The following is a 23,893-nucleotide window of genomic DNA, read 5'->3' on the forward strand; positions in this document are numbered from 1 at the left end:
TTCATTACTTTTCTATTACAAAATCAAAGAAAAAATTTCTTGCGACTATTAAGATGGTATAACATGGATATTTTACAAAATGAGGAAGAAAATTGTGCAAATTTTTATTCTATAGTGAGGACGAAGTCCAAACTCTGCGTTTCCTCAATTGTTCCTCCGCGTCACTGGGGCTCTACTGGGGGAAGTTCCTGGTGGGGTTGTAGTGAGGATCAAAACCAAGCTCTCTAGAAAGGGTCAAAAAAACTTCACGCGTACGCGTCAACCGCGTACGTACCGATCTGAATAATGTAACTGGCGATTTTTAATTACAATACAATGGTCGTACGTTTCGCAACGAAAAAAGTCTTTCTTTCAGTTCTGTTCGATGTTTCGCGGTGGCTGGGTGGGTCGGAGGGCTTCTCTAAACACAAACAGCTAAAACGTCGTCTCGTCGACGTTGACACTTTTCAAAATTAGGGTGAATAACATTGAAAAGGGAGGTGAAGAAACGACAAAAATCTCTTTCAAATCCCTGTTTCGCAAAATACGTTCTTCGAAATCGTATGTCAATTCGCGTGTGCACGTTATCGTTATCAAATAGTGCGCGCTTCCAAGGACAAATCCATTCAACATGGCAACTATAGTGAAGGCCCTCGTTCGGGGATATCGATATCTGAACGATGAAGTGTCAGGTATCTGACCACATTCATTATCAGTTATCAGATTTTGTGATTATGTTGCGATTTTAGTGACTTTTGCGGATACTTCGACTTATTTGATTCTGAAAACCTTTTCCAAACTAGGGTCGTCCCAAAATTCGACTTCAATTTTTAGTGATTCACCCCGACCCCAATTTTTTAATTTGCTGGAAAAAGGAATTCGTCTTTTTTTCATATTGCTCAACATTAACACGCAACCCAGGATTTTAAAATTAACATGGGGTTTTAAATTGGAAAAGCTCGGGTATCGAAAGAAGTGGAAAGAGAAGTACTTGTTATTAACTTTTAGCACATTAAATAATAGCCGCGTCTTAAGGAATGTTGAAGGAATAATTTCGATACGATATATTTAAGTTTTAATCCCCCGCTCCATGTGGTGTGCCCGAAAAATGTCCTAAAAAATGCATCATATTAGTTTTGCATCAAATACGTGCTAAAGACAGTCTTTTCATGCATTCTTTCGTCATTCATTGTTTATTTCGATAAATAACAAGTTCCAAGTACATTTAAATAATAAACCGTTGTTCAAACAATATTATTTTTTGAAACTCTGATAACAATACTTGAAAAAAACTTGAAAGCTTGTTACTTATTGAATGAAAATAATATGTGTTGAAAAATTCTAAAAAAGTAGCGTATTTATCATGAAATTGACATTAAAAATGATATTTTTCTGTTTGGGGTGTGTGGAGGATTTTCAGGGTACAACGTATAAGGGTTGGAGGGGACTAGATAAAAAGTTCTTCCACAGAAATTATTTCATGAGTATCCCCTAAGAGGTGGATAAACTTATTATCAAAAAGTTAATAATAGGTATACCTTTTCTTTATTATTTCGAAAACCGAGCTTTTCCAAATTAAAACCCTTTCTAACTTTCAAAAGCCGGAGTGTACGGGTTAATGTTGAGCGCTCTGAAAAAATAGGGAATTCCTTTAATCGAAAAACGATCAAATTGGGGGGATCAATTACCAAAAATCGATAGTTGATTTTTTTCAGGTATTAATGTGGACCACCTTATTGAGAAAACCTAAAAAACTAACAAATAAAAATATGCACTTACTTATGGCGATATATCAAAAAATATGGTAGAATAATTCTTAATAAATAGTTCGAAATTTTGCTAATTTCTGCGTCAGGTAAGCCGAACTTGAAGTATTTTGGATGAATAGAGAGTGAGGTAATTATATGGGGAAGTCCAGGCCAATTTCGAATATTCATCTTCAACTATCAGCAACATCTAGGGAAAATAATGGAAAAAATTTTGCACTCAAAAAATGAACCTTGAAATCTATTCTTTAAAATGAGTCCAAAAAAGTCTAAAAATTGTAAATTATTTTCTAATTATCATAAAAATTTAGATGGATGCGCAAGACAAAATATAAAAAAATTGAGAGAAAAGACTGCAGTCGCCGCACAGTGGGGCAAAACAAGTTTCTGAGGACAAATAAATTTTTGGTTTCTACTAATTTTTCGATTTAGACCCTGTTTTTAAATTTTGTAATTTCGACAATATTTATGTGTTTGGATCTTTCTTACAAAAAATTGGATAATTTTTCGTTCAAAACGAAATTGACTTTTTTTTAACTTTTTGGAAGTTAACATTTTAAAAGAGTTTCGGATTTATCGAACTTTATAGAAACAATTTTCAGTGGGTGAGCATAATTTAAAAAAATGGTTTATTACGTGATTAACATTTCAATGATCAAAAGTTATTTCTCGGGATTGCAAAGTAATAGTTACTTTATAATTGAAAATAGATGCTATTTGGCAATTTATTTAATAGTTATTATAAACAAATTCAAAGTTTGGCTGTTTTTCAACTAATGCACTCAATTTTTTTATGGAATCAACTAAACATGTATTTGAAATGAGTGTTGGCTATAATACTTCCAGAACATAAAACCATTGTCAATTATTTAAACAATATTCATGAAAAAATTCACGGTTTGAATATTTTTTAAACGAAAATGCTCTAATTTCCATTTATGTCAATCGCAAATGCGTTTTTAATTAATTTACCAAAAAAATTGATCCAATTCGTTGAAAATAAGCTAAAATGTAAATTTGTGTATAAAAATTGTTTAAGCAATTAATAATTCTCTAAATTTAGAAATTGTCATAGCAAAAATTTATCGAAAAGATATTTTCAGTATATTTCCTGATAACAATTGTGCCGTACACTTTGAAAAATAGCCGAACTCTGAACTTGTTTGTAAAAATTGTTTGAATAATTAAAAAATAGCCTATATTTCCTATTAATAGCAATGAAAAATCAATTTCTTTTCTTTTTCATACAAAAACTCTCAATTTAAATGAGCTGTTTTTAACGTAGTACCGATATTCTTCAGATTATTCTCATTCATTGAACATTATTTCTATATAGCTTTAGCACAACTATTAAAACTTTTCTGGTATGTATGAAAATTGAAAAAAATGTGCTTCTGTAATGTAAAAAATGTCAATTTTGTCTTTAAATAAAAATTTGTTTAAAAATTGTATTAAAAATCTAAATACACAAATCTTTTTTTTAATGAAAGAATCTCTCATTTAAAAAACCATCTTAATCGAATGAATAGTGTAGGCTAAACATTGATTAGTCTACAGAAACTTGTTTTGTCCTTGGAAAGAGCGACTTTCATCTTGAGCATGCGTCTACATTTTTTATGATAATTCGAGAACCACTGAAAATTTCTACAGTTTATTTCACTCATTTTAAAGAGGAGATTTCAGGATTCATTTTACACTCTGGTGTACTACATTTTATTCAAAGTTGTATGCTCAAGCCTAATTTATTTTTATTTATTCCTGTATTTTAGTTGGCCATTATTCATTTAGTGAAAAACAAATTGTGCTTAGTTATTAAAATAATTAAATTTTCAAATAGATCATTAATCTTCTGTCAACCGATTAGATAATCTATGATTTTAATATACAATGCATTAATTATTAGATACTATGGCCCGTTTTGTATAATAAAATAAAAACACACGTTCTTCTGAACATATTGTATGCACTTTTCAGTATCGAAGTAGAACACGTAAAATACTTACATGAACTAACCTTCTATTTAGTTGTTGCACTTGTTATTTAGGTATCTTGTATACTCTATTTTATTTCTCCAAGTGATAAAAATTTAAACTTACTGAAACAAGTAACCTTATTTTACTTTTTTACCTTCTCGATTGCTGGCTCTTAAATAGGCAATTTGTATTCAGGTAATTTTATGGACATTTTTTCCAGTGGAATATAATTCTATGGCAAGCCATTCATTAAAATTTCTTACGAATTAAGCCCAGTTTATAATTTCTTCAGCTTTAACATACTGAAGTATTTCTTATTTGAACAGATTTTTTAATTGAGTATTGTATCAAATAAATAAGATACAAAATATATGTTATTGATACATCGCTGAATTTCTTTAATTCTAGAAACATTTTTTGGTGCACTTTAAAATGTTTCATCATGAAATGTGCACAAGAGATCAAAAGATCAAAAAATAAGAATTCTTTACTCTTTCAAGTTGAATTAGAATCCAATATAATTTAAATTTGACATTCAAATGCAGAGTATTAAATAATTGGAATTGTAAAGCTGACGAAAGAAGCAACCTCTACTTTATTATGATTATCGTTTAAGTAGAAAAAGTATGTTTGGGTAGACCGATTTCACACACTTTACTATAGTTAGATTCTTTCACTCGAATGAATTAACTATCTTAATTTTATATCGCATCTCAATTTTAGCATTCCACTTATTTCAATTTAAGGCCAAAAAAATGTTCTATTTTATATTTCTAGAAATCATAGAAAATGTTCAGCATATTGAAAAAGCTTCCACAGCCTCTTTTTTCAATATTTAGTACTAGATATTGGTTTATGTATAATATAAAACTTTTTTTTATTTATTAATTTTAATAAAGATAAATTACATAAAGGGAAGAGTTATTTCGAGCCAAATATTCGACTTTATTTAAGATGCAGCGAAATTTAGCCGAGAATAAAATGCTTTTGGATCAACAGCTATCGTTCAAAAGCAGATCTCTTATTGATACAACAGAATTTTTTCAGCGTTGTGTATTTTCATCTTAAGATGAAACCGAAGAAGTAAACTCATATCAACTGCAACTGCGAAATCAAATGTAATTCTTCTAGATTTGAGGCTCAGGTTACACTTTACTTGAAACGTCAGAACATGATTATAAACTCTTACGACAAAAACAAATGAACTATTTGATAGAAATTTATATGTGACGTACTGCACCAAGAATGAATCTAAAATTTTTCTGTTAAGTGTTCCTTGAAATTAAACATAAATTAGAAGTAAATTTTAAATGAATTGTAAATATTTATCGAAAAGAATTGAAAATGCCAACCGAATGCGAATTCAAAATTAATTAATGGTGATGCAAGTGCATAACACAAGAATGATGAATTGCAATTTTGGTATAAAAATTCATTTTCACCTTCAGAATTATTTTCTCTTCTAGATCCAAGAACGAAAGATTGGTTTCTTATGAGAACACCATGGCCAGGAATGATGTTATTAGGACTTTACCTACATTTTGTATACAGCCTCGGTCCCAGACTTATGGAAAATAGACAACCATTCAAACTTGACAGGATAATGCAAATATATAATATTGTGCAAGTTGTTCTTAGTTCGGTTCTTCTATACAGAGTAGGTCAAAAAAAACTATAACACAAAATTAGCTTATTCACATAAATACTATAAACAGTTTCTTACAACTAACATAAAATTACCAAATTATTATATATTCATATTTTTGATTATTTTTAGGTATATATAGTTTTTATTATCACACACATATGTAAATATTTCTAAACATATTTTTGTGTTTTCAGGCACTCGTTTTGGCTTGGCTCTGGGATTACAGCTTTGTTTGTGAACCTGTAGACTTTTCTAATAATACTAAAGCTATAGAGGTAATTGAGTTTATATTTACAAAGATAATGAAATTTCAAAGAAAATATGTTCCAATGTTGATTATAAATGCTGAATATTAAAAAATCCGACATTGGTCGAAAAATTGTTTTTTTGTTTAAGTTCAGTAATATAGTAAAAAAGAGAATAATGAGCAAATATGAGTATGAGTGGCAATTTTTCTGGAATTTAATTTTTTCAATTCAAATAGATTTTTTCCACTTTATCTTAAATAGTCTTGGCTTATTCTTCACAGATAGCTGGAACAGTATGGTTGTATTTCATAGTAAAAATCATAGATCTCCTAGACACCGTTTTTTTTGTACTACGAAAAAAGTACAATCAAATTTCCTTTCTTCATGTGTATCATCATGCTGGTATGGTTGGTGGTGCATGGGGAGCAGTCAAATTCCTTCCAGGTGGTCACGTCACATTTTTAGGTAAGTCACTCATTTTTCATTTCGAAATCTAACGCAATTTATTCACATATTTTTTTTCAATAAAATATTTTAAAATTCAGTAATTAATATTTAGTCAATTATAAGGTCATGTACTAATTTAAGCTCAATTGTTCCCTTTGTTCGGTATAACATTTTAATAACAATTTATAAATTATATTAATCATATTGTATTTTATTTATAAATTTTAAAAAGCAAATGAAACATATGTTCAACAAAATTTTTTCATTATCTCAAAAAAGCTAAATTGCAAGATTTATTATATTCTGTTTGATTTATAAACAAGTTCGATTTGAACTCTGTTCTCGAACGTCAGAATTTTCTTCGGCCTGTAAAACAAGTGTAGTGACGCAAATCTGATTGTCGTTATTATTCCAATTCCTTTTGTCTTCTACTCAATGTAATACGAAGTGCAACTCTTCACGTGGATAGAAATGCCATTTTTCTTGGAAAAATATTCCCACGATTTGCGTGCTTATCCTTGAGACTGATATCTAGTATCATTATTTCGAACCTAATTAGGTTTACAAGTATAATAACGACGCATTTTCAATTCGAAATTGAAAAATTCTTTAAAATCTTTGGAAGCACGAAATAATATATAGAATAAATCCATTTTTGTTAATATTATTTAGCTATGATCAGACGTTTATTGTTTATCGCATATTTTTTCTTTTATGCTCTACTGAAATCGCGAAGTGCTTCCCAATAGTTCCAAGTAAGTGGCTGTGTTATCGTCACCCGTAATTCATATTGCGATTTTAATAATCGATAAACATTTTGCTATTCAACCATATTCCTCTTTCTGGTATTTTCATTTATTTTTGCTAAATTTTTTTACATTTCACTCACATCCTTTATTTTCGTAAACTATAATTATATCCTGTTTTGTGACTGAGCCTCATTCTTAATCCAAATATCTGTGCACTTTGAATACATAAAAAAATATTTTTATCAGACAGGTTTGTATTAATTAAACGATAAATGAATTTCCAAAATAATGTAATTAACTTAATTTCTTTATACTAGTCTTTAATATTTGAAGACCTGCAATATTTTATTTTTATTAACTGCTACTTGCTTAAAATTGTATTGTGTGCTTCAGCTGAATTTCTTACAAACTCATCATGTACTTCAACTATGTTCACTTTTATTACCACTATCATGATCAATGTCAAATTTTAAAAAAGAATTTTTCTATGTGTAAATTCTGATCTTAGAAAATCATACAATTAGAAACTTTTTTTCTATTGTCGGCGTAATTTTCAACCAATTTCAATTACATCAATTTTAAATTTGATTGAAAAACCATCTAATAACACGTTTAGGCATCATTAAATATTAATGTCGTAGAATCTCTGAAATTTAAATCAAAAGTAAAACATTTTTGATATGTGTCTATCTCTGTAGCTTAATTTATCCAACAAGTTGACAAAAATTTTAACGAAAAGAATGGTGCAAAATATCATCGACACATTTTTCAATAAAAAATGAAAATTCAGAATCATTTATTTCCGTAAATTATGAATAACCTAAATCTACAATTGAAAAGCATATTGTTTTTTTTAATGTTTTTTTTAAACTTTGTTTAAAACCTAGTTCATTTCTCCATATTTGTTACTCACAAAAAATGTATGCTTGAAGTTAACGTTATATAGTTAATTCAAACATATGAAAATACTTGAATTAAGTTTATAGTTGGCTATTTCACAAAACATAAATTCCTTTATTCAAACATATTTTATTTTTATTGATTTGGTTTTTTAGTATTTTTCAGCTTGAACTGGTGAGAAACCTATTTGATAGGGTTTTAAAAATTTCAAATTTATAAAAGCTTATAGGAAATTATATAGCTCATATTTTTTTTCTCTTAAGTTTTTTGTTGTTGTTCCGTTTTTCCGTTTCTCCAGTAAACGAGAAAAATTGTATTTTTGTATCAAGAAAATATGTGAAAAATTTTAACTTCATCTCACTCCGAAACCAAACTTTATTGATACTTTGACGTCAGTTTTGAAACAGTTGTTTATTAAACTACTTTTTTTTTAAAGCAGGTTTATTTAACGTCGCATCTACATTTAGGTCGTTAGTGACGCAATATATATTATTCGTATGAAGAGACAGTATTTGCTTGAGACAAAATAAGACTAAAATTACTCACATTATCGAAATAAGAATAATTAAAGTATTACAAGATATCATGTTACACTTTTAGATTCAGCAGCTGATTTATTAAATATGTTGGGGGAAACAAGTTCGATTCTTTGAGGTACTTAATTGTTTTTTCGATTTGGGTAGGTTGTTCTAGAATTTCTTGCAGTGAGTTGGGCAGTTTTGATTTAATTCTGATATCACTAATTTTGGTACAATCAAGGATAAGGTGATTAACACTTATTTGGACGTTACACTGATCACATTTTGGGGGTCCGTCTTCTCGATCACATGCTTGTGAGTGATCTTCGTGTGGCCTATACGGAGTCTTGTGAGGGCTGCTTGATCTCTTCTGTTAAGGGTTTTCCATGTAGGGTGGTTCAGGGTCATTCGGGTGATAGGAAAATAATCATTCTGTATATTTCCTGGAGGTATGTTATGATTATTTGAGCTTTCTTGTTTTATGAATTTGTTTGCGTCATTTACCGGTAGTTTGGAATTTTCTTCTTCAATTGGCAATCATTGTAAATTTTTTGGATAACTTGCATTCTGTTTTCGTATGAATTTCTGTTTTGATTAGCTTGAAGGCTGCTCAGAGAGTCACTGAATATTATGAAATCATTATAAATTGGATTTTTGCATAGTTCGTATGCTTTTACTAGTGCAAATATTTCCGTTGAAAAAACGCTGTATAGTTTGGGACGGCCGATGAAAAGTTCTTGGGTGGCTGAATAAATAGAACAACCTGCTCCTGATTCCGTTTAGGATCAATCGGTGATGATATGTGAGAAATCTCTGTATTTTTCTTCTGTTTCCTTATAGAGCTGATTCCATAGATTCTCAGAAATTGCATTCTTCTTTATTTTAGACAGGTTGAGGTTAACCTTTGGAATTCCTAGCGTCCAAGGTGGATCTGGATTTAGTTTGTTGGTCTGGACAGATGGTAAATGGATTAACGTTTCCGTCTGGTAATCTTCTATCAGTTTTCTTACTGATTTTAGGGAACTGGTTTGCTGATCATAGTTAAAATTTATTTGTCTGGGGAAAAGAAGATCATGAATTGGGTTATCTGATTATGCAGACAATGTAACGGCGTATTTTAGTGAGAGTTACATTCTTCGTCGGCTTAAGCTCGGTTCATCAATTTCCTTTTGTATACTTATCGTAGGGCTGGTATGGTAACCTCCACAGCAGTAGGGCTAGGGTTTCTGGTTTAGCTGAGTTGTAGATAATTGATCCGTGATCAAGTTTTTCTCTAATGACGGCTTTGTAGGTGAGAAGTAGTAAATTTTGGTCTGCGCCCCAATTTCTGTTAGACAGAACTTTGAGTATACGTATTCGTTTTTTACATTCTTCTTTCAGTTTAATAATAAGTAGTCTCCATGTTAGTTTTTAATCAAATTTTAAACCTAGTAGTTTCACTTGATTCACTTTTGTTATGAATTGTTGTTCGATTTGTAATCTGGGTATCGTTTCAGGTATTTTTTTGCGTGCAAATATTATATATTCTGTTTTAGTTTGAGAGAATTTATATCCACTTTTAAGGGCCCAATTCCATAATTTATTCAGGGTCTTATGAAGCGTTAATATTGTAGATTCTAAGTTCTCTCTTTGCAAAATATTGTTAAGTCGTCGGCAAAAATTGGTGAATTAACTGATTTTTCTATTTCTTGTATGACGTCGATGATTGATACAAGAAAAAGGGTAGTACTCATTACTGAGCGTTGAGGGACTCCGTTTTCTAGAATAAATTTTTCGGATAGTTCTCCATTGACTCTAACTTGGATATATCTTTGATTAATATAATTCGTAATAAAAGCTAATAAATTTCCATTGATACCTTGATTTTCTAGGATTTTCAAAATTCGATGGCGTCATGGAATTTCATAGGCTTTTGCAATGTTCAGGCCGTCGGCTATGAGATGCTGCTTATTTTCAAAGCTTCACTTATATTCATTTGAAGGTTAATAAGTGGATTTTTATTTTTGAGTGTCCATCGTAGACGATTGTTTGATATGTTGTGTATGAACACAACATATGGTATGGTTCTTCTCTTCTCTTGCTTTTTGGCATGTTTCATTCCACAATGGTGGGTAAGATTTTTTTGATTTGTTTGTTGTTTTTCCAGTAGTGATTTCTGCTGCTTTATTGATTTAGGAGATAAATTTGTACATTAAGTCGTCTATCGGATGTTGAAGAAATTGGTGGTTGTTAATGAGCTCTTTTATTTCATGGTCAATTACTTCTTTAAAAAGTTCCCAATTAGCTTTATTCAAATTCCATTTACAGAGATGTATTGATTCTGGAACTAAGTTTGGAATTGAGATTTTGATAGGATAGTGGTCACTGGCATGTAATTCCACAGTGTTTCCCATTCAAGTTTATGAGCAACTTGAAGGCTACATGAAGTAAGGTCGATTGCACTGAAGGAACCGTGAGCAATACTGTAATGAGTAGGGGATCCATTATTTATGAGTTATAGATCAGAGTTGTCCAGGATTGTTGTTTATCCTCCTTCCCATGGAACAGATTGATGGATTTCCCCAAGCGCTATTAGGTGCATCAAAGTCCCCTAGTAGTACACAGGGATTAGGTAACTGCTGAATTAAGTTTTCGATTTCGTTTTGTTTGGCATCGTAGCTATTAGGTAAGTGAGCGTTATAAATGCAGAGAGACATCGAAATAGTAATTTGAACGGCAATCGCTTCCATGTTAGTTTGTATCGGAACTTCCGTTGATTTCATATCATTTCAGATTACGTGGCTACACCTACACTTGCAAGTCCAGCGCCGACTCTATTTTTTATTAGTTTTGTATAGCCTTTAATATTCCCACCGTGCAGATGCACTAAACCAATGGTTTTTAAAATGCAATATTATGTAATCCTGGAACACTGACACTGTATAAGATTCTGCACTACACATGAACTCCCGAAACGCTCGAAACTGTAGCCACTTGTTGTTAGAACAACCTTTCGCGTCGGCAATCAAGCTGAGACTGAAAATTACTTTCAACATGACAAAATGTCTTAAATGAAGAATTCTGTTTTGGAGAAATTTTAAACCGAAGAAGTGAATCTTAAAAAATTAATTTTTAAGCAATCAGATAAATTGTATACTAAGCTGATGAAATTTCAAGCGAAAAGATCATTTTTCTACAAAACAGTGAGATTTTTAACCCGAAAATATAAATTTAAACCCGAATAGTTCAAGTTTGTACAAAAATAGTTAAATATTTAACCAAAAAGAACTGAAATTTGTAAAAACTAGTTATTTTTTATATTAAAGTTCATTTTTAGCCAGTCAGTTCAATTTTCAATCGTCTACTTGAATTTTTGTCAACTTTTAGGCTTAAAAGATACATTTCATACAAATCAGTTGGCTTTTCAACCCGAAAATATAAATTTTTCGCAAATAAGTTAATTTTCAACCAGAAGAGATTAATTGTCAATCAAGGAAATCAATTTTCTGACAAAAAAGACTAATTTTCAACGAAATACGTGAATTCTAAATCAAATATGCGGTTGAATTGACAAAATGTCTTAAATGACTTTTTTTTCTGTTGTCTTCAGGAATTTTTCTAAAAAAATTCGCCTCTAGAAAACTCAATGTATAGCGGTTAGATAGAAAGTTCAATCAAAGTTTTCACTCACTTTAAATTTTTCAAATAGACGGAGCAAACGACGATATTTTTCCACCCTGTTTCGATTTAGCGTCAAAATATTAATAAATTTGGGTAATAAAGTTTTTTTCATTTATTACAAAAAAGACACAACTTTCTCAAAGAAAAAAAGAATATGCGCTGTACAATGTTTCATAAGACTGCAGTTTTAATATGTTCATTATAAAAATATATATTTTTTAAGACATGCCTCGCTCGGTAGAGATAATGTTGGTCCAACCAAAATAATGTTTTCAATTATGTTCATACTATAATAAGAGATTATAGCCCAAGGATTTTTCGTTTCATGTTGTGATACATAACATGATGTAATAACTCACTGAACAAACTATGCCAAATTATATCAAAATAGGATTACAGTTTATTTGATTATTCTTATGATTGAAATTAAAATACGAGAAAGCAAGTTTAAATTTAAAATTTGATTAAAAATGAATTAAATGAAGGTTGCTTATTTACGAACAAATTATAAAAAAAAAAATGTTGAACAAGAAATTAAAAAAAAATCATATTAAAATATATAAAAAATCTTTTGTTGAAATGTAGTCGAAAGACATTTTTTGAGGAAAATTTTAAAAACAATTTTAGACATAATAAGCCCCTTAATCGGAGATTAATTGTAGAATATAATCCCCTAAGTTTTGTGATGTCTTTACAAGTGTATTTTTAAAATCTGTATATGTCAACGCAAACACAGTTTTTCTTAATGTAATTTATAATGAGTTTTATTTAATTACTTGGCAAAATTTTGATTTCGCAAAACATAAGTCCACTTGTCAGATATTTTGCATCACACATGTTTTCGGTGGAATACCTAATAACTTGGAATTTTTTCTGAATGAATTTTGTTGTTGCAGGTCTAATTAATTCCTTCGTCCACATCGTAATGTACACTCACTACTTGGCAACTTCGCTAAAACTGGGAAAACCCTGGTGGAAGAAATACATTACTCAATTACAATTGGTTCAGTTTTTCTTAATTCTCTTCCACTTTTTGCAACTCGTTTGGGTGAAAAATTGTGGCTTCCCAAGATGGCCAGCGGCAGTGATGATTCCACAAAATCTTTTCATGATCGTGCTTTTCGGCGATTTTTATTATAAAACCTATGTGAAGAAAAAGCCCGTCAAAGTCGTCGAGCAAAATGGAGTTTCCAAGAATACGTCATGTGGAAAATCGAAAAGTCAATAAAAATAGTATATTAATATTGGATCTTGTATTCTGAGCACTGCATTCGAGATTTTTAATGATAAATCACTTGAATATTGGAAATTTTCACGATCAAGGTGAATTATGGATAGTTTATTAATTGGAGATGAATGAGAAATTTTTGTGTTTCTTACTATTTAATTCTAAATTTAGTTTGAAATCTATTAACTATTCTTTAATCTCTTGAATTCAGCGTGATTCACTGGTTTCGTGAAAATACCCTATGTTCATTTTGTTAATCAGTGTGATTGAGACTGAAAACCCATGTCGATTAAGACCCAATCTATATACAGTTATTATTCCACAAGTGACAATTCAGTCAAGATTCCATTACGCTTTTTTTCTCAAACTCATCATGTATTTAAGATCGCCGTCATTTTTCACTTTCAAAACGCGCACAAAATATGCTTTGCCAGCAATCTCAACTTCCGTCGCAATGCAGAAAAAGAAAAAGAACTCATTTTTTGGATTCATTTTTTACATCACATTCTTAAGTTTAGCAACGCCATAATTTTTCAGGACTTTTTACACACTGAATTCAATGAATAGAGAGTTTTATTCATTGGATTCAGTGCACAGTCCTCTGCATATTTGTTAACGTTTCGCAAATAATTATTAGGCGCAAAGTAGAAGTAGGACGCAATCAGGGCATAAACCTGTGTGCATCTTGACGCACTTTGTGCAGTTCTGATTTCAAAGAGTACAATTCTAAATTGAAAAAATTATAGTCGAAAACTTCTTGTTTGAAAAAAAAACTTCCAAGTAGAAGAGAATTCAAAAAAATACTAGACATCTAGCCAATAACACATAACTAGTATTTTTTCTTTTCATTTGAATCAGTTAAACTTTGTACCCATTTTTAACAGTGAATGAATTCTCATCGTGAATCAGTTGATTTTTTTACTGATTGATCAATCAAGATTACCGATTCCTCAGTACAAATTACTTATTTATTGATAGAATCCAGTCACTGATAGCCATTAGTAAAATACGTAACTAATCCAAATTGAGATTGTTGAATTCGACTTCTTTGTTGCTTTTGGATTAAAATGAACAATTTGAAAGAAAAAATAAGTCGGATAATATTTAGGGGTCACTCATCGCTAATTTATAAGGAATATAAATGATGCGGCTTATTAAAATGTGTAACTTTTTTATACTTTTTTATTTAATTATGCATATTTAAGGATATATGCGAAGAGAAGATGCTTTCAATAACTGGATTGCATATGATTATTCGTTATGATCTGCCGTTTTCGATTAAAATTGTTTTTCTGTAAAAACAGACAAATTCGCGTTAAGAAACCTCTAAATATTAGTATTTTATTTTCAACCCAAAAGAAAGAAAAACAATCTAAAATGCAATTTGAGATTTGGACTTCTTTTTTTTCGAACACCCTTAATGTACGATATATTTCATACGAAGTATGGTGAATTTATATGTTTGTAAAATGATAAATATATTCTTTTTAAATCAAAAATGAGTATTGGGTTATTCCATTCTATTTTGCCTGACTCGGTTGCAGCCCAATTTTTAATATTAAAGCCTATCTCATATAGGGTTCATTTTTCAGTATAATTTTAAAAATTTGAGCCTTTTTTCAGTTGTTGATGTTAAAATATTACCAAATGTAATTTGAAATTCGTAACATTCGAGGTTTTATTCATTTTCAGAGATGAATATTTTCAACAATATTTTTAATCCAGTTTCAAGCGCGGAGCTTCATTTTACTGGAGGCGTGATTAAAGAAACGGTCCATCACAAGAACTTTCGAACATTTGGAAATTTTCAGATAGAGCGATAATATTTTTCATTACGAAAGACCAAATACAAAACAATCGATTGGTTTAAAAAATTAAAATTTGATTTCTTTCGCAGTAGGCCCATTTGTTAACGAACGGTGACATATTTTAATCAGTTCTTAATTTATCTACTTTGAAATTTTCGCATTGTTCTGGTTCTTTTTCTGCTTAAATATAGATTTTCAAAATAGCTCAAAATATTGCTATTCAGAGGTTTAGTTAAATAAGGTGAATGAACGGAGGTTAAATTGTTTTTTTTATAAGACAACGAGAAGTTTGTATTCTGAAATATTTTTCCAATTCCAATTGGATTTTCTAATTTTACTCCGTACAAGATATTCATCTCCGAAAATGAAAAAAACCTCCAAAATTGTGAATTTCAAAGTGCAATTTTCAATACTTCAGCACCTAAAATTAAAAAAGGGCTCAATTTAAGAAAAAATTTTACGAAAGAAAATTCTTAGCAGGTAAGTTTTATTTTTAAGAATATAAAACTGCGATTTTAATAATGCTTTAAATGTGTAAAAATACTGATTATGTTTTAGTTATTTTCAAAATTCAGTTTTCGCCAATTATTTCACAAAACTGTTGAATACGTCTGATTTCATTTAATTCTATTTTTATGGTACAACTTTGGTTCTTCTCAATTCTCTTGTTCAAATAAATTTACAATTTTTCTGTACACTTGCAAATTGAAAATCAAATTCCGAAATAAGAGACAAAAGTGATTTATTCAAGTGATATGACAAATAAGTTTCAAAAACATTGATTATTATTATTGTAGTTGAGTGTCCACATTTTTTTTAATCAGACCGTAACGCACTTCCGTAAAATAAAATGGAATAGCCCCATTTATTTCTCATTTACTCTCTAATTTATCATGATAATTATTTACTCTTTACGTTATCCATAGAACATTAATAAATAACTAAAACCTAAAGCAAGCTAATCTGAAAATTGTATAAATTAAAAACATTAGTTTAAATAAATCGCAGTTCAGTTGAATGAACTAGCATTTTTCAAGTTTACAGATATTTTTCATTTCCAATGACAGAAACTAGAATCTGGAATGAAGAAAGGTTTCGGGCATGACGCAATCTGATTGCAACTAATGCGCTGAGAGTGCGGCCCTCATGCTGTTTGTCATTCCTCATCACGAAAATGCCGAGGACATCAATTTTAGGAATATCGTTAATCCGAGGTTTCTAATTCCATGTTCCAGTGCAGTAGATTCTTGAGAATCAATAATATTTGAGTTGAATGTCCTTTGACTATATTTATTATTTTCATTTTTTTGCCATTGATTTACATAAGATCAAAATAAATTAGCCCTTGTTTACTCATATCTATTGTCGTTAATACTCTTCAATTTTCAAAAATATTATGACAAGACTTTATTACTAATTGCTATAAAACTAAAATTGTAGCTTAATTAGAAAATTTATCATACAAATTAAAATTGTACCTATCTTTGTTCTCTTTCTGTTCACTTATTTATGCAAGCAAATCAAGTCGCACGTTTGTAAACATGAAAAAATTTACGCATACATGATCTCGTTGGCTTTTTTGGTAAACTTTGTTTGATAAATTTACCAGGAAGAATGAATTGAAGAGTTTTTTGACTCATTCATTGATTAATAATAGTCTACGAAATGCAATATGATATTAAAAAATTTTTGTATCTTCAATGTTTCGTAATATTTTGTTTTGAAAATTACACTTGCATGAAAAGTACGATTTTGCATTCCTGCGGAGAAAATGCAAATAAGCGGTTTAAGAAGAATTGAAAAAACAACTTACGGCTTCAGACTCGTGAAAATTGTACAAGTTTGATCAAATGATTAAGCTAAAATATATAAGAAAAATATAAATTTAACATGACTAATTGCAAGTAATCTTTTTCAATGTAATCTCTAATTTTATTATAATTTTTTCAACTAGGATATTCTCATCGATGATGGCAATTTAAAATGCAAAATTAAGAGAATAGAAATCTGTGAAAATAGTCAAATCTGAAGAATTTCAAGGTTTCGAAGTATATAATGATTAAATTCAAATTAAAACGTAAAGGAAATGTAGGCAGTTTTTTCGGTAGCATATTAAAAGTTTGATCACCTAAATAAATATTAATTTATGTGTAACGTGGAGTATTGAATGATTCAAATTTGATTAAAGTTTACGTTTCATCAATCATTCAATTTGGTAAAAAGTTTTAAGTACAATAATATGAAAATTGTATTTTTTAATTTAATTAAATTTTAAGTTAATTATAAGTTGTTTATTAAAACTCTGACATTTTTTATCAAATCTTGCAATAATTTACACGTTTTTACAAAAAAAATACAACCTATACATTTTTTAGCTCATTGTAATTTATTTTATTATGAAAACAGGTAGATTTACACCAGGATCCAAGATTGCGTATTTTAACAATAATAAAAGTTTCAACTTTTCAAATTGGAGCATATTTAAAATAGAAAATTCAAATTTAAAGGCCTTTAAATACAAAAAAATTTTATAACATTATAAAGTTGCGATTTTTCTCGATTTTTTTAACTTGTTTTAAAACTTTTTAGTTCGAGCAAAGCAATTATTAATTAAATTGAACGTAAATAATTGTTAAAACCATTTATTATTATTATTTATAACAATATTCTCTTAAAATAATTATTTCAAGTTTCAGTGTTTTCTAAAATTTTCCATTTTTTTGCCACCTTTCAATTATAGTGAGGTAATAAAAAATTCACTTTGACAAACAAAATTATTTAAGTAATTTATTTTTGTTTATAACTATCTTATCTTATTACAATGCCAGAAAGTAGCAGATTTTTCTGATATTTTCCAAATTTTGTCTACTTTTCTCTTTAAGTGATGTAGTAATGATCGCAATTTAACAAACAAAACTTTCTAACAAATTATTGTTGTTTATAACTAGTTTTTCATATGTGAATGCTAAATAGTTGCAGTTTTTTCTAAACGTTTTGACTTTTTGTTCACTTTTTACTGAAGGAGAAAGTAATTAATTTAATTTAACAAATATACCTGTTTCTACAATTTATTATTGCTTATTACTACCTTTTTTTAGTTTAATGCAAGCAAGTCACTATTTTTTCAAATATTCCAGCTTCTCTTGAACTTTTAATTAGAAACAAATCATGAATAATAATATTAATAATAATTTTAAAAAGGCCCTTACTCACTACCTCCAAAAATTCATATTTAAAATGATCCATATAGAAAATATATAAAATATTAAAACTATCTATTTTACTTCGGAAAATTATATTTAAACAAAAAAAAAGATATTCTTTAAAAATCGGTTCTTCCTCATGTTTATTTATTATTTGTTCATAACTGAAACGCCAAACCAATTTTTAAAATTTCAAAAGAAACTGCAAGTATCTAGCACTAATATGGGAGAAAATAGTTATAAGCAATAAAGAAATAAGAAAACCAATGAAATTTTGTTTTGCACATCCTTATGTTGGAATTTTTTGTTTCAGCCCGATGTTTTTCTGGAATGGCTCAAATTGAAGCTCTTACAATTTATAATGGCGATGAGGAATAAAATTGCTATGTTATATTCTGTTTTCGATATGAGTGGATAAAAATAAAAATTAATTTTGGTTTTTCTAGCCCCTGTGCTAAAAGATTTTTTAATCCGATTTTCCTCGGAAATGCTTAAATTGGAGCTCTTAGGATGTACAATTGCGGCAAGGAATGAAAATTGCCGTGTTCTATTCTTATTTTTTGACATCTGTGGTTAAAAACTAAGTTAAATAAAGAAATTTGAATTTTTTTGCAGTCTCCTCTGCTGAAAGCTTTTCTTTTAGTCCGATTTACCTCGGATTGGCTCAAATTAAACCTTTCGAAATGTAAAATTGTTACAAGAAATAAAATTGCATGTGTTATATCCTTATCTTTTAAAATCAGTGGTTGAAAATTAATGAAAATGAAGGAATTTGTTGTTTTTCACACGATTGAAACCCGAAATATTTCTTTTTATCAAGAAATTAAAAATTTGACTTTATAGACCCCTAACTTCGAAGTTTTTATTTAAGTCCGATTTTCTTTGGGCATGGCTCAAATTTAAGTTCTTGTCAACTGTATGACTACTTGTGAACTATATGACAAGAGCTTTAACAAGAACGTCCACCCTTTCAGGATAGTCGTTATTAATAAATTTTTACCCGTCTTAAACTTAAAACTTTTAAAAATGTGTGAGTTGATTTAAAACATCAGTGGAAAAAAGTTCTATAAGCCTATTCATGTCATATAAGATATATTTTTCAAACTATATTCTAGAAATTTATGCTTGATAATATTTATTATTTTAGTTTTATTATTGGTATCAAGTGATCTGCAAGATAAAATTTTCTTTTTGCATTCCTTTCTCTCATTGTTTTTGGGAAAAGTGAAAATCAAGTCTAGCGCTTGTTTATCAAAAAAGTCAAACAACGCAGTTGTAAATCATTAAATATTTTTGCGTCGGGAAAGAGAGGTGCATATAAATCTTATAAAATCATGATATAGGAAGACAAAGTGCACCTAGAGGGTAAATAAATGGGAAATTCCTTGAGGTCATATAGTGAATTCAGAGAAAAGCAATGAGAGAAAAAAGTTTGATTAGAATCGAAGGTGATTGACTCTCGCAGTGATGCCATTTAATAAATAAATCCCCATACATATCTCTGATTATGTAATAGAAATTGATTACGCAAAACTGTGCAGAATATGCAAATTTGTTACGGAATTCACAGTTTCAGTATTAGATGAAAGAACTTTTTTCTCGGAATTAGCTTTTATGTTAGACGATCTAAAATTGAATAACCTTGAGAGAGGTTTGAAGATAAACTCGGTAAACTGTAAAGGATGCCGAATTGCCCAAATTCTGGTCTGTGTTGGATGGCCACCAGACTTACTTGAATAACTGTTATATCGACATGGAAAAAAGTTGGTCGACCTAAACTCAATCAGACAACGCCCTACTTTTTAAAAAGCATCTAAAGACTTGGTGCGTGCATTCTCCTTCGTTCATATAAAGGTCTTCTCGGTTCCCCATCAGGTGTAGCAAATGCCATTCTCCAGAATCCCTTACCAGGTGCCGTTACTCGCTTTTAGGATCCATGTACCATTTGAGATGCCTGAGGCTAAATTCAAATATTTGGTTTCATTTTCAACCACGTGTATCATGTCGGTAACCTACTATTACTTTAAAGGTTCTGCATTACTCTTTCGTGAAAAAAATTTATATTCGAACAAATTTTGATTAACCAATTAAGAGGCCATCTATAAACTGCGTTACCAATTTTGGGCTGTTTTGTCCCCATACCCAAAATGAATGTGAATCTCAGACTGAATTGAATATGAAACACTTTAAATTCCTCAGATTTCAAGTCAATATATGTTGCAATTTCAACAAAATAATTGAATTTTCAAGAAAAATTTCCCCAAAAGGACACATTAAAAAAAAATTTTTTTCTAGCAGAAAATCAAACTTTATCAAACTAGTTAAATTTTCAAACAGCCTAGATGTATTCTCAACCATATTGTCTAATTTTCAAACAAAAAACATTGAAACTCGAAAAAGTGTATATTTTCAACCAATCAAGATTACTTTCTTACCAAGGGGCGAATTTTTAAGCATTCAAATTAATCGAAGAGAAGGTATTTTCAATAAATTAGTTAAATTCTCTACCAAATAAGTGAATTTTCAAATTATAGAGATTAATATCTTCAACAAAATGGTTAACTTTTCGACTAAAACAGATTTTTTAAAATAAAAAATAAAATAGTCAAGTTATTTAAATAATTTAAATTAAATTTAAATAATTGTTGAATGCTTAACCAAAATGATTAATTTTCAACAAACAGGAATAATTTTTAAACCAAAGACGCAAATTTTTAGCAAAAACTATCCATTTTTAACAGTATGTTTGCATTTTAAAGTGAAAAGACGAATTGAGTATTCTAACAGGTCGTCACGGTCATGAAGGGATAGGTGGAAATATCAGGAAGGCTAGCATAATTGGTACATATTAACATGCAAATTCATACAATTTTTGGGAATAATTATTCTTAACGTAAGAGTAAGTTATAATTGTATGATTAGTAATATTTTTTAAATGTAGAATACATTTGTGCAATTATGTTTAATTTTTTTGTCAGTTGACGACGTTTCAATTTCACGAAATAAACAAAAATGTAAAAAATTGTAAGTTAGCCTTTCGAATCAATTTGATCAAAATCGGATATTTTAGGCTCAAACTTTAGATATTTCATTTTGTTTCGTGTAAATGATAGGTCTTCAATCAACAAAAGAATAAAGCATAACTGCGCAAGTGCATTCTACATTAAAAAAATATTACTATTCATACAATTATAACTTAATTTAAATTTTACAATATTTTTTCATAAAAATAGTTTAATTTCACCAAAAATATGAATTGTCAAACAAGAAGATTAATTTTTGATAAAAAAGATCAATTTTTCAACTATCAAAATTCACTTTGAATTAAATATATTATATTTTAACGAAAAATTTCGTTGAAGCAGTTAGAAATATGGATTTCCAACCAAAGAAGCAAATTTTCCCCAAAATAGTTATTTATTAAAAAAATAGATGAATTTTAAACTGAAATCATTAATCTTAACAAAAAAGTTCGACAAAAGAGTTCAAAATTGAACACAAAAGATTATTTTTTAACCAAGAATATTGGTCTTATAAAAATAGAATAGTTAAATTCACAACCAAACACAAAAGAATATTTAACCACAAAAATTAATTTTCAAAAAAGTAGTACATCCTTTAACCAAGTAGCTTAATTTTTTATCAACAAAGATTTTTCTTATCAAGATAGTTGAATGCATTTAAAAATTGTACGAGAGGATCATATTTCGAAAAATTCACAAACTTTGTTCAAATTTATCAGCAGAAAACTAACTGCTGGACTTGAAATAAATGTTTTGTGCCTAGACAAGTATACAAGGAAATAAGTAAGCATTTATAATCAGCGAACAAAAAAACTAGACCATACCAAGTTTCATAAAAAAACATTGAGTTTTATCAGAATTAATTCAAAGTGGGCATATATGCGTCATTATCAGTTTTGTCACGGATTTTTTTTGTCTATAAATGCGATACTGCCAGTTAACTGGTTAAGGTAGTTGCCGCAACAAAATTCAGATCTCTCAAAAACAAATAGTCTTTATATGATTTTAAAACTTACATAAAGAAAGTCTTTGAACTATTTATTTTTGCAATTAAATTTTTTCTTAGTATCGCTTCTTGACAATTTAAATAAAATTGTTTAATTTTATTAGTTGATGGCTGTTTTATGGAGGGGGGAGGGGGGGTTTTTTCTTCAATTGTGCTGTTTCTAATTGTGAAAATAAGTTTTTGTATGGCTGAAATAAAAGAAAAAAATTTATTTTTATTAAAATATATTTCTAACAAATAACTATATTTGAAGGTTATTAACTTATTTTCAAAATTAGAAACATCAAAATTGTGGGGAATATTTCCCAAGGAAAAAGCTATAATTTATTAAAATGTAACCATTTTTTAGAAATTTATAACGACAGTAAGAAAAAGTTCAATTGCAAAAAATCGTGTTAAAATGATTATTGTTTTGCGTGAGCTTTACACTTTTTTCATTGAGGATAATATTATTACTTTCATAATGCATCACATAATACTATTTCAGTTTATGCAATCATGAAAAGCTTTATTTTCCAGATAACTTATTTTTGACACAAAGAACCTTAACGTAAATGTTCGTGCTATTTAAAATAAAAAACAATATTTGCAATAAAAACTGTTTAAAACCTAGAAAAAATGTATTTTAGCTATTATTTTTGGGAATCAGTTTTTTTCTTACTATCGTTTCTTACCAGTTCTTCAAAAATGGTTCAATTTTATTAGTTCATGACTTTTTTTAGAGAGAATATTCTTTATAACTCTGCTGTATCCAATCTTGAATTATATTCTTTTATGGCTGAAGTAAATTAAACCATAAAAAACACATTTTTCAAACAAGTATCTATATTTGAATATTATGGACTCATATTCAACATTAGAAACAATATAATTACAGGGAATTCAATTTGTTGATTTCCAAAGGAAATAAGAGTATACGTATTTTAAAGTTTTGATAAAAGAAAATTTCATGGATATTGATTATTTTAATTTTCAAGTTTTTTCTTCTCCAAAAACACCAGTTTTTTTATTCGCTTTAGTGTTTGATCTAATGAAGATCTTTAAAGTTCTTTTCTTGCCTCTGATGAGGTTTATTATCCTCTTTCCAAATCAGACGAAAACTAAACAAAATGTTTTGAATTAACAAAATAACGGTGGTTTTTATGAAAGTATTAAAAATCGATGTTCTTAAAAACTTAAACTTTTTTCATTAAAATTTTGTTTCCTTACAAACAAGATACTGAATATTATTATGAAATTTTCCATAACGTTATCCCTAAAAGAACTGAAACAGGGCTTGCTCAATGCAGAAACTTGTACAAAATACACATCCTACTCTTTCATGATATTTTGCGTCGTGCGAAAGAAAAATTAAAAAGTAGTTTTTTCAAGAAAAAAAATCTTGTCACCACAAAAATGATTAGGCCTCCATGAAATTTAAAGTGTCTTCTGTACATAAGCAAGAATTTTTTTTAAATTACAGAACAAAGAAAAACTGATTTTTTCCATTAAATAAACTTCTCATGTTTTCAAAATTTGGCTGATAGATTAAGTCTAACTTAATAGAAAACTCGACCGAAACGCGGCCAAATTATTTTTGTGACCACTACAAATTTATTTTTCTTACAAAATTGAATTTTCCAATTTTTCTCGCGAACTAGATAATATATTATAGAAGACTAAAAGGTATTTTTTGTAAAATATTTTAAAATTAATAAAGCTCAATGAAATTTTAGGTGAAAATACACTTTAGTCATA

General features: G+C 28.9%; 1 protein-coding gene across 1 annotated transcript; it reads left to right on the forward strand.

The window, feature by feature from the left end:
* Positions 1 to 250: 250 nt before the first annotated feature.
* Positions 251 to 14,345, forward strand: LOC117169375 (elongation of very long chain fatty acids protein AAEL008004-like). Its single transcript, XM_033355726.1, has 5 exons — positions 251 to 671; positions 5,185 to 5,375; positions 5,561 to 5,641; positions 5,896 to 6,079; positions 12,785 to 14,345. Exons 1-5 carry the CDS (start codon positions 611 to 613, stop codon positions 13,114 to 13,116), a joined length of 849 nt encoding a protein of 282 aa, XP_033211617.1. The 5' UTR covers positions 251 to 610; the 3' UTR covers positions 13,117 to 14,345.
* Positions 14,346 to 23,893: the final 9,548 nt, after the last annotated feature.

Source organism: Belonocnema kinseyi, chromosome 3 (assembly GCF_010883055.1).
Source record: "Belonocnema kinseyi isolate 2016_QV_RU_SX_M_011 chromosome 3, B_treatae_v1, whole genome shotgun sequence".
Taxonomy (NCBI): Eukaryota; Metazoa; Arthropoda; class Insecta; order Hymenoptera; family Cynipidae; genus Belonocnema; species Belonocnema kinseyi.

Excerpts from the sequence above, each read along its gene's own strand:
- LOC117169375 (XM_033355726.1), top strand. The coding sequence starts at position 611 with ATGGCAACTATAGTGAAGGCCCTCGTTCGGGGATATCGATATCTGAAC. Across the intron at positions 672-5,184 it reads TCTGAACGATGAAGTGTCAG|ATCCAAGAACGAAAGATTGG; the intron begins GTATCTGACCAC and ends TTTCTCTTCTAG. Across the intron at positions 5,642-5,895 it reads ATAATACTAAAGCTATAGAG|ATAGCTGGAACAGTATGGTT; the intron begins GTAATTGAGTTT and ends TATTCTTCACAG.